Source organism: Aplysia californica, unplaced genomic scaffold, assembly GCF_000002075.1.
Source record: "Aplysia californica isolate F4 #8 unplaced genomic scaffold, AplCal3.0 scaffold00190, whole genome shotgun sequence".
Classification (NCBI taxonomy): Eukaryota; Metazoa; Mollusca; class Gastropoda; order Aplysiida; family Aplysiidae; genus Aplysia; species Aplysia californica.
Window position 1 is genome coordinate 986,362 of NW_004797460.1, and position 18,140 is coordinate 1,004,501.

An 18,140-nucleotide genomic window follows, 5' to 3' on the forward strand; every position below is an offset into this window, starting at 1 on the left:
TTAACCACCTGCAAAATGACAATGCTTTACTGAATGCCTAGCTCAAAGACCCAAAGGATACAAAGTTCAACCTTACTCAGAGAAACCTGTCAAAGAATGCAAGATGCTGGAGTGCTTTCAGCTGCCTTTATGAAATAACATGTAATTATTTCATACCCCTACCACAAAAAAGTAAACGGAGGTGACTCTGCAGATAACGGCGTATTTCATACACAGCATTCACTTATAACAGTGTAAAATCCTATTCGTTTCCATTTGAGATAAACAATAAAAGACATACCCGTCACTAATATCTTCTAGTAATGTCATGAAAGAGGTTCACACGGTAAAAGCTCACACAGGAATAAAACCCTACTGTACACTATACACGCAATATTCACAGTGAGTGATGTAAGGCGTGACTTACCGCTGCTGATGACAAATTCTTTTCCACTGAGGATGTGGTGCAGCAACGTCTTCATCTCAAAGGGACTCAAGTTGAGGAGGTGATCTGATGCTTCCTCACCTACAAACAGAAATAGTTTATTAGAGTTTTGAGCAACGTTTCCCCAGGAGCAGACCTGGTTTGGACAATAACAACATTGAATAAAAGAAGAAGCAAACTGCAAAAGAGGGTCAACAATCAGCTGCACATCAACTATGTTCACACATACAAATGGACAAAAACAGATTTTAGTTTTAGTAAGAGTATTACAGCACTTTCAACAAAATAAGGTCATATAAGTGCAGAAGATAAGAGGTGTTACAAGAGAGTAACAAACACAAAAAAGGAGAAGAGATCAGGACCATAGATGTTTGATAGGAAAGAAGGAGCAAACCACACCAGAGCACCCGCCAGCTACCCACAAAAACAGATATAAAAGTCTGGTAACAGTTCTCAAATGCTACAGCATGGAAAAGCTTAAATTTTAGAGTAAAATAACTAGATTTTACAATGCAATATTTAAACAAAAAGATGAGACACTTCACATGAAACAAATCTCTGTACACAATATTGACAGAAGCAGGATAACTGGAAAAGGTCAAAAGCAGGGACACTATATCGGCAACATTAGAAAACATGCTTAAAAGAAAGAGCTGTGAAAATCACACCATGACCTCTGCAAAATAAAAGGCTGGAGTTAAGCTCCTTATAAGAAAAACAGATGAGTAAATAGTTAATAAGAAAAGAACAGGATAATACAAGATATTTTAGACCATTCAAGCAGAAAAATGAGGGGTGAACCATGACCGCCAATTTCTGTCTCAGATCTGATGCTTGAAGAAGAAGAATGAGACAACAATCAGAATGGAGTACAACCTATCCAAAAAAATTTAATTTTTCACAAATACAGTGCCCAAGTGTGGGATCAGCCTGTGACCTACCAGAACACTGCAGAGTCCGGGACAGCTCTGACGCCATGACTTGCACGATGAGCCCCACTCGCAGCCGCAGCATCTCGTCAAACAGTTGTGGTTCCGTACGAATGAACATGGCCAGGTACACTAACAGCTCCTGAGTGATGATCATAACAAAATAAAATTTACAATTTGTCACTGTGGTAAGAAAACTGAACAATGCCAAGGTTTTTCACTCACCCTGTACCATACGATCGATTGGTAAAAGTGGCAACTCACAAAAAATCTTGAAAATATTTAGGTAAAGTGGCACACGCTGAAACAAACAGTAAAACTGTGCAATTCTACCTTTCACACCTCTTGTAAGAATCAACAATTTCGCTCACAGCGAAGTCAGAAAATTTTCAAAAGCTGAATTTATGGCTTAAGCTGGACAACATTTTGTCCCCGAGGGTCAAACATTTATTTTATATATATATATATATATATATATATTAAAGATAAAGAAAAAAATAACGCTGAAAAGCAGTACAACGAGGAGTACACCATGCCAGAGCCATCACCAACCACTTAAATCTGTGCTTGCTACCCTGAGCTGTATCATCCACTCGTGGACGATTTGGTAGTTTTGACCGACAGCAGGGATAACCTGGGTAGTGACACGTGTTATTTAATGCACCACTTACAAAGTGCTGGATCAATTTTGGACATTGCAAAAATGTTAGCAAGTCAAAGGTCACAATAGTGGGCACTGGCTATGAAAAGGTTGACGGGAACTACACTGAACAGACAACTGGCTGACCTGTGTAAGTGATGCCGTGCTGTGATCCTCACCACAGGCTTCATAGATGATGGCTGCCAACTCATCAGGGGGCAGAGGGCTGGGGAATTCAGACAAGAGATTCTTGTAAGGGTGAGCCCAGCACTAGGTCAAATACAGAAACATTAATCAGAAATGGCAACTGGCTGTGAAAAAAAAAATCCTCAACTTTCCAAACACTGGGTAGAAAGTGCCAAAACTTTGTGGACCATTTGTTTCATACATTTTGTATCAAGATTGTTTTCATAGAAGGTGCAACGAATTCTCAATGATCAGCCTGTACTCAAGCAAATTCTGACTACAAGGAATATGGTTTCCGGATTTATCCTGAGATTCGGCATCTCTAACCAAATACAAAAACATAAACATCAAACTGGTGGCATCACACTGTCCTAATGAAATACACAGATACAATGTATAAATGCTATTGAATGTATAAACTGTGGTTGTGGGTTTGAGTCCTAGAGGACCTGAATCTGATACTGCATCCTGAGGAAAAAATCTTCACAGTGCCCCTCACGAAATGTATTCATCATATACTGATAAGAAACCTGACAAATTCCATTACACTGCATCTTTTTTCAAATGCCACATTCCACACAGTTAAGATAATTTCAGAGCAGGACAGGTTCAGCCCTGCCAGTCAGAACCAACCCAGGCTGAGAGCGATACAGAAACCCAGCAGAAAGAGATACTCTTTAAAAAAAAATTTCCGAACTCCGAAATCAAACTCAAGTCTTCTGCAAGCCATGGCGAAATATGAAACCAATAAACCACAGGGACGAGAATGCTGTATCTTCTCTTCCATTAAAATTTTTTTCTCTACACCCTCCCTTCCTCCCGCTCACCTGGTGATGATTGTCTCATTGTCCGGGGGGAGGCCCACTGAGAGTTGCTTCTGTCTCACCAGCAGATCTGTGGCAGCCTACAGAACAAACAATAATACGTCAGACACTTCAGTAAAAGTTAAAAAGGAAGATGGGGCAAAGGAAAGACAAGGCTTATTTAAGTACATTTTCAAAGGATGGAGTTAAAATTATGTTTATTCCTGAACAATTCTCAAAGATAAAAATAAAATGCTTTTAGATGAACATTTTTAAATCATGAAGTTAAACTGTTTATTCATAAACAGGTTTGAAATGACAAAGTTAACCCCTTGAGCCCTGGCCACCAGTACACCAATGGCAAGTGAAATTGTCCGAGCACCTAACCATTGGTACACCAGTGAGCAAGATTGCCTCTCACTGTTAGATGTTTAAAGCCCATATTTATCATCCAACCAGAACAGTTATATACATCTACTTCGGCCAAGGTCTTGCTAAGATGTCTGTGATGATGTTGATGTTGTGAGCGTGCAGTTCCGTGAAAAATAAGGTGATTTCATCTAATATAGGCGTGACTCACAAAGCAGGTCAGACACACAGGTTATGGTAGTCTCAGCATGGTCAGGGTATAAAAGGTCAAAGTGCTTATTTATGGTCATGTTACTCTCTTACAGTTCACATAACTTTCCAATAACTCCCATGGCCCAAATGTTCAATCCTATTTTCCATTTCAGTACTTCCCCCTCTCTTGAGGCCTGGGTTCAGCATTGACAAGTTAGACACTGACTACAGTGGCCTCTTCCTTAGACTGGCAGGCAGGCACAAGCTATCAGGGCTTGTCGTTTTATAAATATACATAAATTCTAAAGCCTATCCTTAAAGAAAAGGGATGTACATGTCAGCACAAAACCAGTCACTAAATGCTGGAAAAGAGCAAGGCAGACAGAAACGGCAGAGGGACATATAAAGAAGTAGACCCTATCAGCATCACCCTCCAAACAACCACTTCACAACTCCCCCTCTGGATCAACAACACCGAATCGATAACAGCACAATTCCCCCTTGTGTTTAAAAAAAGATATTATAACACTATCCAAGATAACCACTTTTCCCCTTGACAAAGGGCGGCCATTGTGAACAATTTCATCTGTATTCTAAAATGAGAAAAAGCGCTCATACCAAGGCCAAGTCTTCCACTCTTTTCCTCAGCATTCCCGCTGTGTGGCGCACTAGCCACCACTGCTTCCAGTGGCCAGCCTGTGGAGAACAGTGAGCATTGATATAAGTTAAGGAGAGGCTGAGTTTGAGTAAAGAGAAGCACATCCAACACAATAAGGGTCATAATAACAGCCTTGCAAACCCCTCCCCCCTGAAAAATGAACTAAGTTCTGACTAACTTTCAGTGCTGATAATAATAGTAATAGTAACTGGATTTATATGGCCCATATCCACACTCAAACAGCCTTTACAACAATTGCTATCCCAGCAGAGCCTTGAGCATTTTTATGTGCAGCTTTTTTTAAAAACGAAAACCACAAGTTTTTATGTTTGAGGGGAAAGGAATGGCATAACTTAGGATAGATAACTTCAATGAAAACGTCCAGCTGAGAGTGGGGCACTTACCTTCTCATAGAGTTCTATAAGTAGTTCCTTCACAGGCACCTTCTTGTTCTCTTCCATGTGGGTGTCCCAGTCGGGGCCTCTGAAATACAGCAACATACACCCCAAGGATAAACAGCCACACGCACTATAAGGATAAACACACACACACACATTTTGAATAAAAACAGTCACACACATCATTAGGATAAAGACAGCAACATACACCCTAGGATTAACACACACATCCTAATGCTACTCACTTTTAGGATATAAACACAACCTCACAGGATAAATATCACAACAATCCCTTACAATCAATACCACTCCATTCCTTTAGTTTAAAAACACTTCTCCATCTTCTGCTTAAAACCCAGCCATCATTCACTTGGTAACAGACAAGTGGTGTCCCTCTGTCTGTCTGCTTCTCTTACTTTCTTTCCTCCTCCTCCATCTCCTCCCTAAACACAAGCCTCACTTGGTAACAGACAAATAGTGTATGATGTCTGTCTGCTTCTCTTCCTTTCTTTCCTCCTCCTCCATCTCCTCCCTAAACACAAGCCTCACTTGGTAACAGACAAATAGTGTATGATGTCTGTCTGCTTCTCTTCCTTTCTTTCCTCCTCCTCCATCTCCTCCCTAAACACAAGCCTCACTTGGTAACAGACAAATAGTGTATGATGTCTGTCTGCTTCTCTTACTTTCTTTCCTCCTCCTCCATCTCCTCCCTAAACACAAGCCTCACTTGGTAACAGACAAATAGTGTATGATGTCTGTCTGCTTCTCTTCCTTTCTTTCCTCCTCCTCTATCTCCTCCCTAAACACAAGCCTCACTTGGTAACAGACAAATAGTGTACGATGTCTGCCTGCTTTTCTTACTTCTCCTCCTCCTTGTCCTTTTCCCTCTCCTCCTCCTCGTTTTCCTTCTTCCTCAAACCCATCCCCCACTCACTTGGTAACAAACAAGTAGTGTATGATGTCTGCCTGCTCCTGTAGGTTCGACGTCTGCTTCAGCTGGTCCACCAGCTCAGTGGTGTCTGTGTCCTCCACCTCCGACACAGATTTGAGGTGTTTTCGAGACGTTTTGGGCGACGTGTGCGGGCTGTCTGAGGGGCTGGCGCTCATGTCTGTCTCATCCTTCAGATGGTGGGAGATGCGTTGAGCAGCTGAAAAGACACCCCATAAATTAGAGTACACATACAAGCAGAAACACAGAGACAGTGGAAAGAGGCACACACTGACAAAATAGGTTAATATAATTATTATCAAACAATAAGAAACTAAGCATCAAAAGAATAATTATTTTCTCTCACTATTTGGGCAGAAAACATCTTCAGTCTCAGTAAACTATACATAAGAAATAAGCACATTACTTTTTAACACTTTGGCGTCCCATGTTTATCACCCAGTTTCTTTGGTTTTCCCCCAAAATGCCTTTGACTTTGATGGCAAGGGTTTTTAACTACATGACCCTAGTGATGGCAAAGTGTTAAAAACAAAACAAAGTATAATTTCATCATGGTGAAATTCTTTGTATGCGAAAGCCTCATAAACTCAAGTATACCATTTTTTTTAAAACCTGAAGTTTTGATTATACTATGACTATTTAACAATTAGACTAAATAAGTTTATCAGGCCAGAACAACGTTTCATAAAATATTTTACTAGGAAAGAAAGAATAGGGATTTATTAACATGTTTTGAAACAATAATGTATGGAGATTTTATTTTCTAATTACTGCTACTTCATACCCTGCAGATTGACCAACATTCAAAAATGAAAAACTCAAAGCACATTTTATTCGAACAATTATAATGTGCAAATGAAACGGTCTAACAGTGATAAGTTTACTATTGACATTAATATTTATTAGTACATGAAGCTGATACGTTGGACTGTCTTCCCAAAATCTTTCGTAAATGTCAGAATCGTAGTATAAGTAAGCAGCTTTATAGATTTTGCTAAACACGATTATATGACAGGTAACATTCCCTGCTTAATATTGTTTATCACTCTTTACACATTTCTCAGGACAAGTAGCTTCTACCTGTAGTGTAGGTGTTTTTCATCCCATCGACACATTTTGTATAATTGTGATCATTAACTCTCTGGTCACAGGGCACTCTTGATGGCTATATGATTCAGAGTTGACCCAGTAAAAACTACGATTATGAAAGACCTCATAAAATACAAAAAGTAACTCGCAGTAATAAAAGATTTAAAAAGCAATATGCTTTCACAGGAGCCCCATCAAAGACCAGTATATCAAAAGACTTACTTTACAAGAAAACTCTAAAACTTTTATGATTTTAAGCTCAAACATAAAAGTATAGGTAAAATCACAACATTATGCACCTTAGTCTTACGAACTAGAGAATGAAACCAGAAAATGTCATAATTCAAATGAACAAAACTAAAGGTGTAAAATAGCAGCATATCGTTGTTAGATGTATAACAGGAACCAGATCAATTTGAAACTGAAAAAAAAAAGAAAACATTTATACAGCAGAAGGTCTCTGCAAATTAACAAATTCAGCCAGCAAAAAAACCAGGGGCATGCATCAAGCAGACTTACACATGGATATACAAACTTGGGAGTTCGTTGGTGCAGTAAATTTATAGTATACTTCAACAATCAGTGTACAAGTGTTGGGTATAAAAGGGACTGTTACAGTTTGGGTATCTAGAGATGGTCCTGTGCTTATTTAGTTAAACATAGTGCTGTGAAAAGTAAATAAACAAAGGGTTGTTGAATGTTAGAGTAAGCATGAGTGAAATTATACAAAAGCTCTACCCAAATCCCCACAAAACTCTGTAGTCCCTCTGTTATGGTCAAGGCTTCGAACCAACTCTCGCGCGACTGGATCCTCTGGTGAAAAAACTGAAGGAGCAAATGCTGCCATCAGATCTCAACCTTGGACCAACTCAGCATACAATTACAAGCACAAAAGGAAAAAATATCGAAGAACACATTCTGAACACTAACGAACGAAGGCACAGTGTGAAGATGAAAAGAATTCTCTAACCTCTTGTATGAAACGATAATCCACATTTGATAGAAAATGAGAATTTTTTTTTAAAGAGCTGAACCAAAACAGAGTAGAGCTGACTTAACTCTAGGAAGTCGGAACGTCTACGGGCAACATACTGTATTATTGTTTATGCTAGTTTTCCTCAACAACTATAAATATCTGCTTGCCTGTACCACAGCTTCATCCCCATTTACCAAAACTTCATTTTTTTCCTAAAATTTGGTGGGCATAATAAATGCCTGTACCTTAAATCTATTATTTAAATTTTGAAAATGCTGATGTTTACAGATATCTTCAACTTAACTTGCTGCCTATATGTGCAACTTGTAAGACTTATATAAAAACTTTGCTGAGATCAAAATAACCAAGATAAGATGGAACTTAATTGTGTATTCACAGAAACTTGTTTCACCTTTTCAAAGCATAAAACAAGCACACAGCAAACAAGTGTATCAAATAAAAATGCCAAAGAGAACACTAAACCATAGTTATAAATATCGGCAGATCTCAGTTGTTTCCCCATTATGGAGAGAGGGTCAAACTCATCGACATATCAAATACAATCAGTAAACAATTATCTAATAATTTAGGAAATGTGGGCCACCGTTTCCTAGCAAGCGTCTATAGAACTCTACAGAATACAATATGCTCTAACAGTAAGTGGGATTTATGAGGAAGGAGAGTAAAAGAAAAGGGTAGAAAATGTCTTGTCACTGATCATGCTACAGGTTTTGTGTTTTGTTCCTTCAATGAAATAAACGCGAAGAATCATTAACAAAGAAACTGATAACATGACATGACCAGCATGTGTCCTGTCTTCAAAATATCTCTGAAAACAAACCCAAACTTATAAAAAGTTCACAAGCTAGAGAAAAATATAGAACATTGAAAAAAGAAAGATGAAACATCAAAAAGTATAGAGCCACTTGGGAGATACCAGAGGAGAGAATAAAAGGAAAATGACTGGACTGAGTGCAAAAGGGAATAGTGGGGGGAAGAGAGAGGGTGGGCGCACATAGTAATGAGAAACAAAGAATCTAGAAAGAAAAAAGCAATCTTGTATGGACATATATTAATCTATGGAAGAGGCTAGCCGTACTTAATGACGGCTAGACTGCAAGGCTAGCCGTACTTATTCTTAATATGATGGCTAGACTGACCATTAAAAAAAGGCATACTGAATTGTAAATAAATTTTTAGTTTGCAGTACCTAAAGTATTTGTATTTGAGACGAAACCAGGTGCCTTAATGACAGAGCATGTATTTTAAACCTCCTGTTTCCTAATGTTAATAGGGCCTAAGATAAGTACGGCTAGACTGGCAGGCAAAGTACGGCTAGACGGCTAGGCTAGCCGTACAAGTGCGGCTAGACTGGCAGGCTACCCGTACTAGATGGCTGAATTGTAAATGAAATTTTTAGTTTGCAAAGCCTAAAGTATTCGAGTATTCGTATTTCAGACAAAACCAAAAGGTGCCTTCCTGACTTGCATTATTTAAACCTGAATAACTACTAGATCCAGATCTAATGGGACCTGTGTACTCAACAGGTTCGAGTCAACAGGGCTAAACCTAGATCTAAGTATGGCTAGACTCTCAGGCTAACCGTACTTAAGTACGGCTAGCCACTTCGTTAATCTATTATCAACAACAGTAATCTATAACTTTTAACTTAATCACAGAAAACAAAAAACTTGTCTTTATTCTGAAAAAAAAAAGATCCCTTATAATGATATGTATTGACTTATTAAAAATTACACGCTAAAGCTCTACAAAAGTCATCTTACCACAATTGTATAATGAAGATGAATGTTCAAATGTAAACCAAATGACTTATAACTCTAGATCATAGATCACTATAAACTTAAAAACCCTTAAATTGTTGGCAAGACGTTCAACTGTTCTAAACCCAGAAAACATAATTATTTTTCTGAGGAGAGAAAAAAACAACCCTGTTCCATTCCTTTAAAGATTATATATTATGCATCTGTTCGTGCTTTTTTGAATATTTAGAACTTGAATTTTATAAAAACAATTTTTGAGCACATCCATCCGATACCACATAGAGTCAACTGAAGATAAAAAAGTTTTATATTTTATCAAAATTCTGGGCTTAGTACAACTAAACACCTGGTAAGCGAAGTGAAATCACCACTTCCATCTAAATCTACAATGACAATTATTGCCATCCTGTTTTCATGAACTGAGCAAAATGTATTCTGGTCTTATACTAGTCTGCAGAAATACTTTAGAACTATTTCTTTCCTCTAAAACCTAGATCAATCACTCTTCCTCCTTCCCTTATTTCCATTTCAACCTACCAATAAAACAAAAGAGAAAGTGGTTCATGCAAAACCAATCCACACACATCACAAACAATTTGAAGAACCCTGAAACTGATCCTAAAATCAAAGAACAGATGAAAAAGAATCATGCCAGGACATGATTAGCGTAAAAATGAAATAGTAATAATGAAGCACAGAGAGAGGTCGATGTTATGAAGAGAAAGGAAAACTACATAGTGTATGAATACAAAATAATAGACATTTCAATAGATCTACAACACAACAGCATACACAGTGGTCCCTTTTGGTTCACTTTTTTTTCTCAGGGGGGGGGGGGGGGGTATTAGTATTGACATCCTGTATCATCACATAAAGGGTGGTGTAAAAGACGTAAATTCCAGTTGAATGTACAGGTAATGCTCATAGCTAAAGGGCAGAAAGTGCTCATCACATTCATCGGGTGCAGGATTATGTCAAATCAAATGTTGACTTTTTATTCCACACATGCAAGAGCTGTAACACCCTGCCCCTCCCCCCAAAACCCTCCCACCTTCCATCTGCCTAAGCCAAGACTCCCTTCCCTGCGAAGTCATAATTTTACAAAACTGATCCACTTTGAAATATTCAATTTAGACTCACTATCCCTTCAAGATAGTCTATCAACACCCTTTGAGGATGTTAATAATGAAGTGAGTCTTAAATACGGCTCCAGTTCCAAGGTAGAAAATCAAACATGTTGACCTAATGGTTCTGTGGGACTCAAGGACCGACACCAAATAAAAAAGAGAAAATAATAAAGTTTAACTGAAAGGGACCACTTTACTCACAAAAAGAAGACAACAGACAGACACATAGCAACATAGCAAAGTAACAGAAAACATTCAGGTGCAGAGGAAGACAAGATTGAACTAAAGTAAAGAGATGAAGCGAATTCTAAAATCTTGGATATATACAAATGTTGGTCAACTACAACAGTCTACTCACATAAAGACGGTGCTCCAACAGAAATTAAAAAAACCCCACCGTAGCCAAAGACATTCATGCAGATGTACCAAGAAGAAGAAAGAGAAGAAGAAAGTTTTTACCATCAAAGCTGAAGTTGTGATTCGAGGAAGGGCTCAGCGGAGAGCCACAGGTATTGCCTGATGAGTTCTGTCTGCTCAGGCCACTAGAACCTTCTTAAGGCAATGTGTGGCAGGTCAGAGATGATGGGTGATCGTGGGGTGAGGATGGGCGAGATGAGCACGGGTGGAATAGTAGGAGGGTAGTTGGGGGGGAGGGGGGGGAGGCAAGATAAAGGAGGAGGACAAAGTGGGAGAAGAGGAGGAAAAGAGGGGAAAAAAGAAGAAAAACATGGTCAGGGATTATGTGATCATAAAATCAGACAAGCCTGAACAAGACTAGGTTAGTTTTGTCTGGGGTTTTTTTTTGCTGTTGAAGAAGATGCAGAAAATACTTTCAATAAAATAATTTTAAAATCCACCGATACAAATCATGATTCAAGTTACCCAAAATGCTTCATGAGAATCAATAATGCATGTCAGTTCAGGCGTTCTTATTCAGAGCACGGCTAGGCACGCCCGTTGAACAACAAGGCTCATTCTATCATCGCAGTTCAGTTGAACTAAATACCATTCTACCAACATAATACTTCTGAAGGACTTCTTTGTCTAATGCAGTGCTTGTCAACCCTTTTTATAATAATCAGCGCCAGATTTTGTTAGCTTTGACACTTTGCCGCCTCATCTCATCGATTGGCGATGTTTACCACCCAGTTTCTTTGGATTTTCCCTAAAATATGAAGGCAAAGTGTTAAAAGGCTAAACTTTTCATATTACCTACCTGCAATGTACAGGTATTTCCAATTTTTTAATACATCCGTCACTACATGGATAATCCCCACCATCCACAAAAATTACTAAATCGTCCTCCTCGATGGTCCCCACCCGCCCAGGTGGGCAAGCACTGATCTAGTGTCTTTGAATTCTTTTTTTTTGTTTCATTGCAAGAGAAAGAAAAACAGTGGGGCTTCAAACAGCCTGGAGCTTCAGTGATCGGATTCTTGATGAGACATGGAGTCAAGAGCCTTGTCGTTCTGGGGTCCAACGGGCAAAGCAGAAAGGAAAGACATACAAGGAGGAAATGTCTTACCCAGCTCTGGGTCTCTTCTCTCCCCGTCTTAAGGGCAAAAAAAAGGCAATGACAAAAACAAAACAAAATCAGTATAAATAATAAAACAACAATTTAAAAAACCCTAAACAAATCAAAACTAACATCAATGTCAAGCTGTTGCTTGGGGCCCCACATGTAACACAAGCTGGTAGCAATACCACACTAACAGAATATAAAAAATCACCAAAAAAAACAACAAAGCAATGAATTATGCACCAGGGGATTACTTCAATACACAATGACATATGTGTCATTAATAATAGTTCAATAATCATTTTAAAAAGCAATAACCCTGCAGCATAACAGAATAATCAGTTCAAACCTTAATGCAATACAACATTTTAAGTACAATGCCATATCTATCTGATTTCAAATCATAAATCAGTTCTAATATGAATTCAATCAAACATTTAATAAACTATACAGACATATCTAATCATTCACAAACTGTAACATAAAACTGCTCCAACAGTAACCAGAGAAATCAGAAGACAGGAGCAACAGTAAATTAGCAGGCAGGAAAAAAGAAATGGTTCAGCAAATTGATTGGGGAAAAACCCTCCAACATCAAATCAAAAAGGGAGACAAAAGCTGGGGTCAGCCCCCAGGCTGCTGTTCTGTGCACTGTACCCTCTGCACTTCTGTCTTTGGTGATGGTGACAGCTGAAAGTGGGACATTTTTACAAAATTAGGATCAACGCGAAACATTCATTGCAACACACAATGCTCTGCCATGTTAGTGGAACAATATCTATTAATTCATTTAAAAAAATTATATCAATTTGCAGCCGCTGTTTCACACCGGCATCGTTTCTGTTCTACCCTATAGAAAACAAATACATCAATCAGAAGACAAAATTATCAAAAGAAAATGTGTAAAGGAAGATAAAAAGACAGCAGAGACAAAACACTTAGCCAACTTCAGCTCATTTCCCTAATTTCTCTTCAACTAGTAAACTGAGCTAATAGTCAATTTTATCATTTTAGTAGCTTTATCTTCAGAAAAACTCTTTTAAAATTCAGTCAAATATCCCCAAAGACTGCATTTTCATTTCACTGTAATTATCAATATTTATACTTTCCTTATCATTTTATCATGCAACTAATAAATTGGAATATAGTCATTACGATATCCCAAAATTATACTGCTAGTCTGAATAGAAGAAAATAATATTTTCCAAAACAAGAAAAACTAATTTTGGTCCAAGACCTTGGAAACATTCTCACATGATATTTATTCCACTGAACTATACTTTAGTTTTTAGCAAGAGTTTTACGGCACTTGCACCACAATAAAGCCATATAGGTGCTGAAGATTAGAAGTGTTACAAATGAGTACTAAACACAAAATAGAAGGAGGCAAGAGTAGCAAAAACAAAATAGAAAGAGGAGAGATAAGAACAATAGATGTTCTGTTTGTTTTAGTAAGACTTTATAGCGCTCGCAACTGCATAAGGTCATATGAGCGCCAAGGGGTGGATGTCAACAGAGAAGCCCAAACAGGGAATCAGGCTTACTCTGCTCACCTCTCTAGCCTCAACAGTATAAAGTCTGCTTCGACTATGAAGGCACCCCAGAAATAGCAGTTCACAAGAGTGATAAACATACAAAAGAAGTAGAGGAAAATGACGATAGTAAGGATGAGGAAAGAAAAATCAGCAGTTCCCCAAAATTGTTCTGGCACAGTATGAGCAAGACATTGATAAATCAGCCCATGTACAATTCTACTGAGCATAAGAACATGTTAATACCCCCCTTTGGGAATGGCCTAAAGACACTTCAGACAGTAGCACTGCCTGGGGGGGGGGGGGGGGGGGGGGGAGACAAGATGTTTGATGAGAAAGAAGGAACAAATGACACCAGAGTACCCACCAACCACCCACACTTTACACTATATAGCTCATTAAATGAAAACATAGTACACCTGTCCACCAACAGCTCCAAGAGAGAGACAAAATCTCATAACCAGCAGTAAGACGTTAACCAAATATGTCAAACATCACCAACAGCGCCTTGAAAAGAGTTTGGACACTAACTGACTTCTTCCTCCATGTAAAAATGAAACCAGTGAATACAAAAATCTCAAAGCAAACAAAAATAACTAAGGGGCCAAAGCTTGACAGCTGGAGCAAAAGCCACCGACCTGGCATGGAATAATCCGAGTTATCATCCTCGTCTTTGATGGACTCTGTGACACGGGGAAACCAAAGCCACAGATAAATTCTCTACATCAACACAGGAGAGTAACTAGTGAAAAACTTGAACAACACAGGAGACTCACTAGTGAAAAACTTGAACAACACAAGAGACTCACTAGTGAAAAACTTGAACAACACAGGAGAGTAACTAGTGAAAAACTTGAACAACACAGGAGACTCACTAGTGAAAAACTTGAACAACACAAGAGACTCACTAGTGAAAAACTTGAACAACACAGGAGACTCACTAGTGAAAAACTTGAACAACACAGGAGACTCACTAGTGAAAAACTTGAACAACACAGGAGACTCACTAGTGAAAAACTTGAACAACACAAGAGACTCACTAGTGAAAAACTTGAACAACACAGGAGACTCACTAGTGAAAAACTTGAACAACATAGGAGACTCACTAGTGAAAAACTTGAACAACATAGGAGACTCACTATTGAAAACTTGAACAACATAGGAGATTCGCAAATTACAATATGCATAGGGGTAATTTTCCCTTTCAGTCTGACAGTACCATTTTTAATTAAAACGAACCAGTAAAACTAAGGTTGTAGTAACAAAATTTCTTCTCCAAAATGAGTTACAGCAAAAATTTGAACCACCATTGGAGTGGACCAGCATAGATCTTGCCAGAACACAACTTTATAGCATTTTAATAAAGAAGTAACTGTAGAATCAAAATCTGTGATATATTGCCTCAAATGTGAAAGCAATAATCTTAATTATAAATTGTCTTGCATCACCACATTCTTTTTTTGTACATATAGTATAAAACATACCCCCCAAAAAACAACAACAACACAAAACAAACCAACAAACAACAAAACAAATAAAGAAAAACAAATATAGCAGAAAGTTTGAAAGATCCAATTAAATGTTTCATCTTGTTAAAATATGTAAATCCTCCTTCAGTGGAAATCAAATCTTCGAGATAATGTTCACTAGTTCAGGGGTTCCCAGTTGTCTAACATTTTTACCCATTTTTATTCAGACAGTTGCCTACTCTTCTTCTGGGCTCTCATTGGGAGTTTTAAATTATGAAGCTAATATTTACGCTAATTAAACTGTTACTCCAGACCAAAAATTTCAATACTATTATGCAACCAATTTTGTACATTCTCATTCAAATTGTAATAAAACATTACAATCCTCAAGAAAACAAACTGTAAATCAGTACAGAAGCACACAAAACCTGAACAACAAAAGAGTAGTAAAAAACAAATGATTTTCAAATAACGGTTGAACACAATCTCTTCGCTTTGTCAATTGCACCTAGGATGTGTCTCAAAATGACTGACTTTCCTCTCTATTCCCAACATGACCCTCACCTGAACTCGAGCAACCAAACTTTGATCTTTTCACACAGTTACTTCATTTTTTGCTTCTGAATCAGTTTAACAGACGTAATTGACTCAAATAATTCAACTTATTTGAGTATGTTCGAGTTATAGAGAAAAACACTGACACAATACCAGTCATTTTGTGCTGGGAAAAGGGAAACGCACCTAGAGAGACAAAAGAGGGATAGCAAAAGACTAGGTACTTACTCATGGTGGTGCCTCCAATTATCCACTTCGTTACCTTACTCTGATGCTAATAAACAGATCTGATAAACATGAGGTGTCAGAAGAAAGTGTTTTCAGTCAACAAAACCAAACTGCTACACAGAATCGCACCACAATTTATAACCAAGCCAGCCAAAAGTAATAACGCTAACACAATTCCACAGAAAAAACTTGGCATCAGATGTTGGACTTTGTAAAGTAGAGAAAAACAATTTCTATCACTGAGCACAGCAGTGCTGACAGTGGCAACTGGCACTGATATACATACTCCAAAACCAAATAAAGAAAAACAAACAACAAAAAGTCAACTCATAATTGTAAATCAGAAGTCAATGCATTGTAAATTACCAGTTTTTCAACAAGTGTGGTAAAACCAGCTTCAAAAAGAGCCAATGTAATAATCCAATACAAATTTCAGAGCAATGAAGCAAAAAAAAAAGACAAACATACAACTGGGATTTTTTTTTGCAAAGTAACAAAAAGAATGGGACTCGAGTTGATAGTACAGAAACAGCAGAGAGTACCAAATGGGAGATAATAATCGCCAAACGTCTCATACCACTGACCTAGTTTTCTTAGATCTATCCTGGATGGCTCGTCTTGAAAAAGAAAAAATAACATATTATATCATAAGCCCAGACATTACACATGAGTCAGGAATGATCATTGATTACACAGATGTTCTGCACACTAGTGACTTGAAGAGCTTAATATGATCCATCTAAATTGTTAGTATATGAATTAATTTAGAACTTTCTAGAAAATCTGTTCTATTGTCAGCTGGAATTCATAAATTTTTGGCTAGAACAGAGGGAAAGATGTGAGAGAAAACATCCCATTCAATTATAGTCTTATTCCTTATTATTAAAAAGTATAATGACAGCATGTTTTTTTAGTTTTGAGAAGCTATATTTTTCATATAACAAAACTTAGCAAAGTAGGCCTATGGTCTTTAAGGCCTCTAATAAAAAGTCATAAATCTATCTTATAAGTTATCCCTAACCACAGTTACGCAGATAATTAATACAATTTTGTTGAGTTGCTAACTTTTACCTAACTGGTTAGGTAATAAAAACTTTAAATGAAGGAAAGAACAAGAAAATGAATAAGCGAGGCTTCCACTGACCTAGAACCACACTGTCCTTCCTGGTCATTTCTGTATCTCCCTTCTGAGACAAATTTGCTAAAAGGGCTGCAAGCCACCAGACAAAACAAGTTAGTTTGACTAAAGAGAAGCACATCCACATGATTAGGGCAACTGCAATTCAGCCTGGGAAAAGGCGAGACGGAAAGACAAAAACAATCAAGGAAATAACAGTAGTTGTACCTAACAATGGCAACCTTTAATGACAGCGTTCCTGTTCCATAGTGTAACTAGTAACTGAACCCCCTGGAAAAAAACATGATTCCTGCTACAGTATTAGTTCAAGTAAGACTTTTACTTTTACAGCACTTGAAACCAACACAAATAGGTCATATAAGTGCAAGAATAGAGGTACTACTAGACAGTAAGAAGGAAGGAGGAGAGATAAGGGTGATAGATCTTTAACATGAAGGAACAAACCACACTAGGGTGCTCGCCAACCAGCCAAAATAGGCTCAGTGCCCTCCTGTATCGATGTCGTTTTTTGCCCAGGCAAGCAGACAGAGAGAGACATTTTCCATGAATGCAGTATGAACAAAGATATATATAATATAAAAACCTATTTAGTTTCTATGAGATTACAGAAGCACATCGACACAATAATATGAGTATAGGCTGAAAAAACAACAATAATCCGTTAGGTAGTTCCAAACACATTAATACAAATGACATGAGAACCTCTGTGCTGACAGAGATTTCTTTAAGCTTTCTGTCAATCAAAACCTGGTGAGTGAAACAAAGAGCATATTTAATGAGTCACCACAACAAAAGCAAGCATACAAAACGAGTTACTGCAATCAGTAAGCACACAAACATACCAAAGTCTGTAAATATATTAGTATTTATAGAACAAATGAATTCTAATCACAGGGACAAATAAAAAAAAACAAAAAAACCCTTTTAAACCGTCCATTCATACTGTACATTGATCAGCACATCAACCCTGAAACCACAGAATGCGCTCAAAGCTCATAAAGAGAGCAAATATCGCATTAAATAGAGCAAAATATGACAATTCGGTCAAAACCTGATTTTGTGTAGTCGAAATTGTACAAGGCAGCCAACCATTGTGAAGGAGAAAAGGGGGCTGTCTTAGACAGGTGAATCTTTTGAATAGTGTCATTATATTTCGAAAAAATCCACAAGGGAGGGAG

General features: G+C 37.8%; 1 protein-coding gene across 18 annotated transcripts in view; it reads right to left on the reverse strand.

The window, feature by feature from the left end:
• The window catches only part of LOC101856265 (probable phosphorylase b kinase regulatory subunit alpha), an 86,433-nt gene that overhangs the window by 25,587 nt on the left and 42,706 nt on the right, over positions 1-18,140 (reverse strand). For 11 of the 18 annotated variants that reach the window (XM_035969863.1, XM_035969875.1, XM_035969874.1 and 8 more), the window contains 9 exons: positions 12,047-12,073; positions 10,981-11,073; positions 5,534-5,747; positions 4,606-4,684; positions 4,162-4,239; positions 3,007-3,083; positions 2,141-2,219; positions 1,366-1,495; positions 407-505 (listed from right to left, as the gene is read on the reverse strand). In XM_035969863.1, coding sequence (XP_035825756.1) covers positions 407-505; positions 1,366-1,495; positions 2,141-2,219; positions 3,007-3,083; positions 4,162-4,239; positions 4,606-4,684; positions 5,534-5,747; positions 10,981-11,073; positions 12,047-12,073 — 876 coding nt within the window. The remainder of the gene's footprint in view (positions 1-406; positions 506-1,365; positions 1,496-2,140; positions 2,220-3,006; positions 3,084-4,161; positions 4,240-4,605; positions 4,685-5,533; positions 5,748-10,980; positions 11,074-12,046; positions 12,074-18,140) is intronic. The other 7 variants (XM_035969876.1, XM_035969864.1, XM_035969878.1 and 4 more) reach the window with 4 other exon arrangements.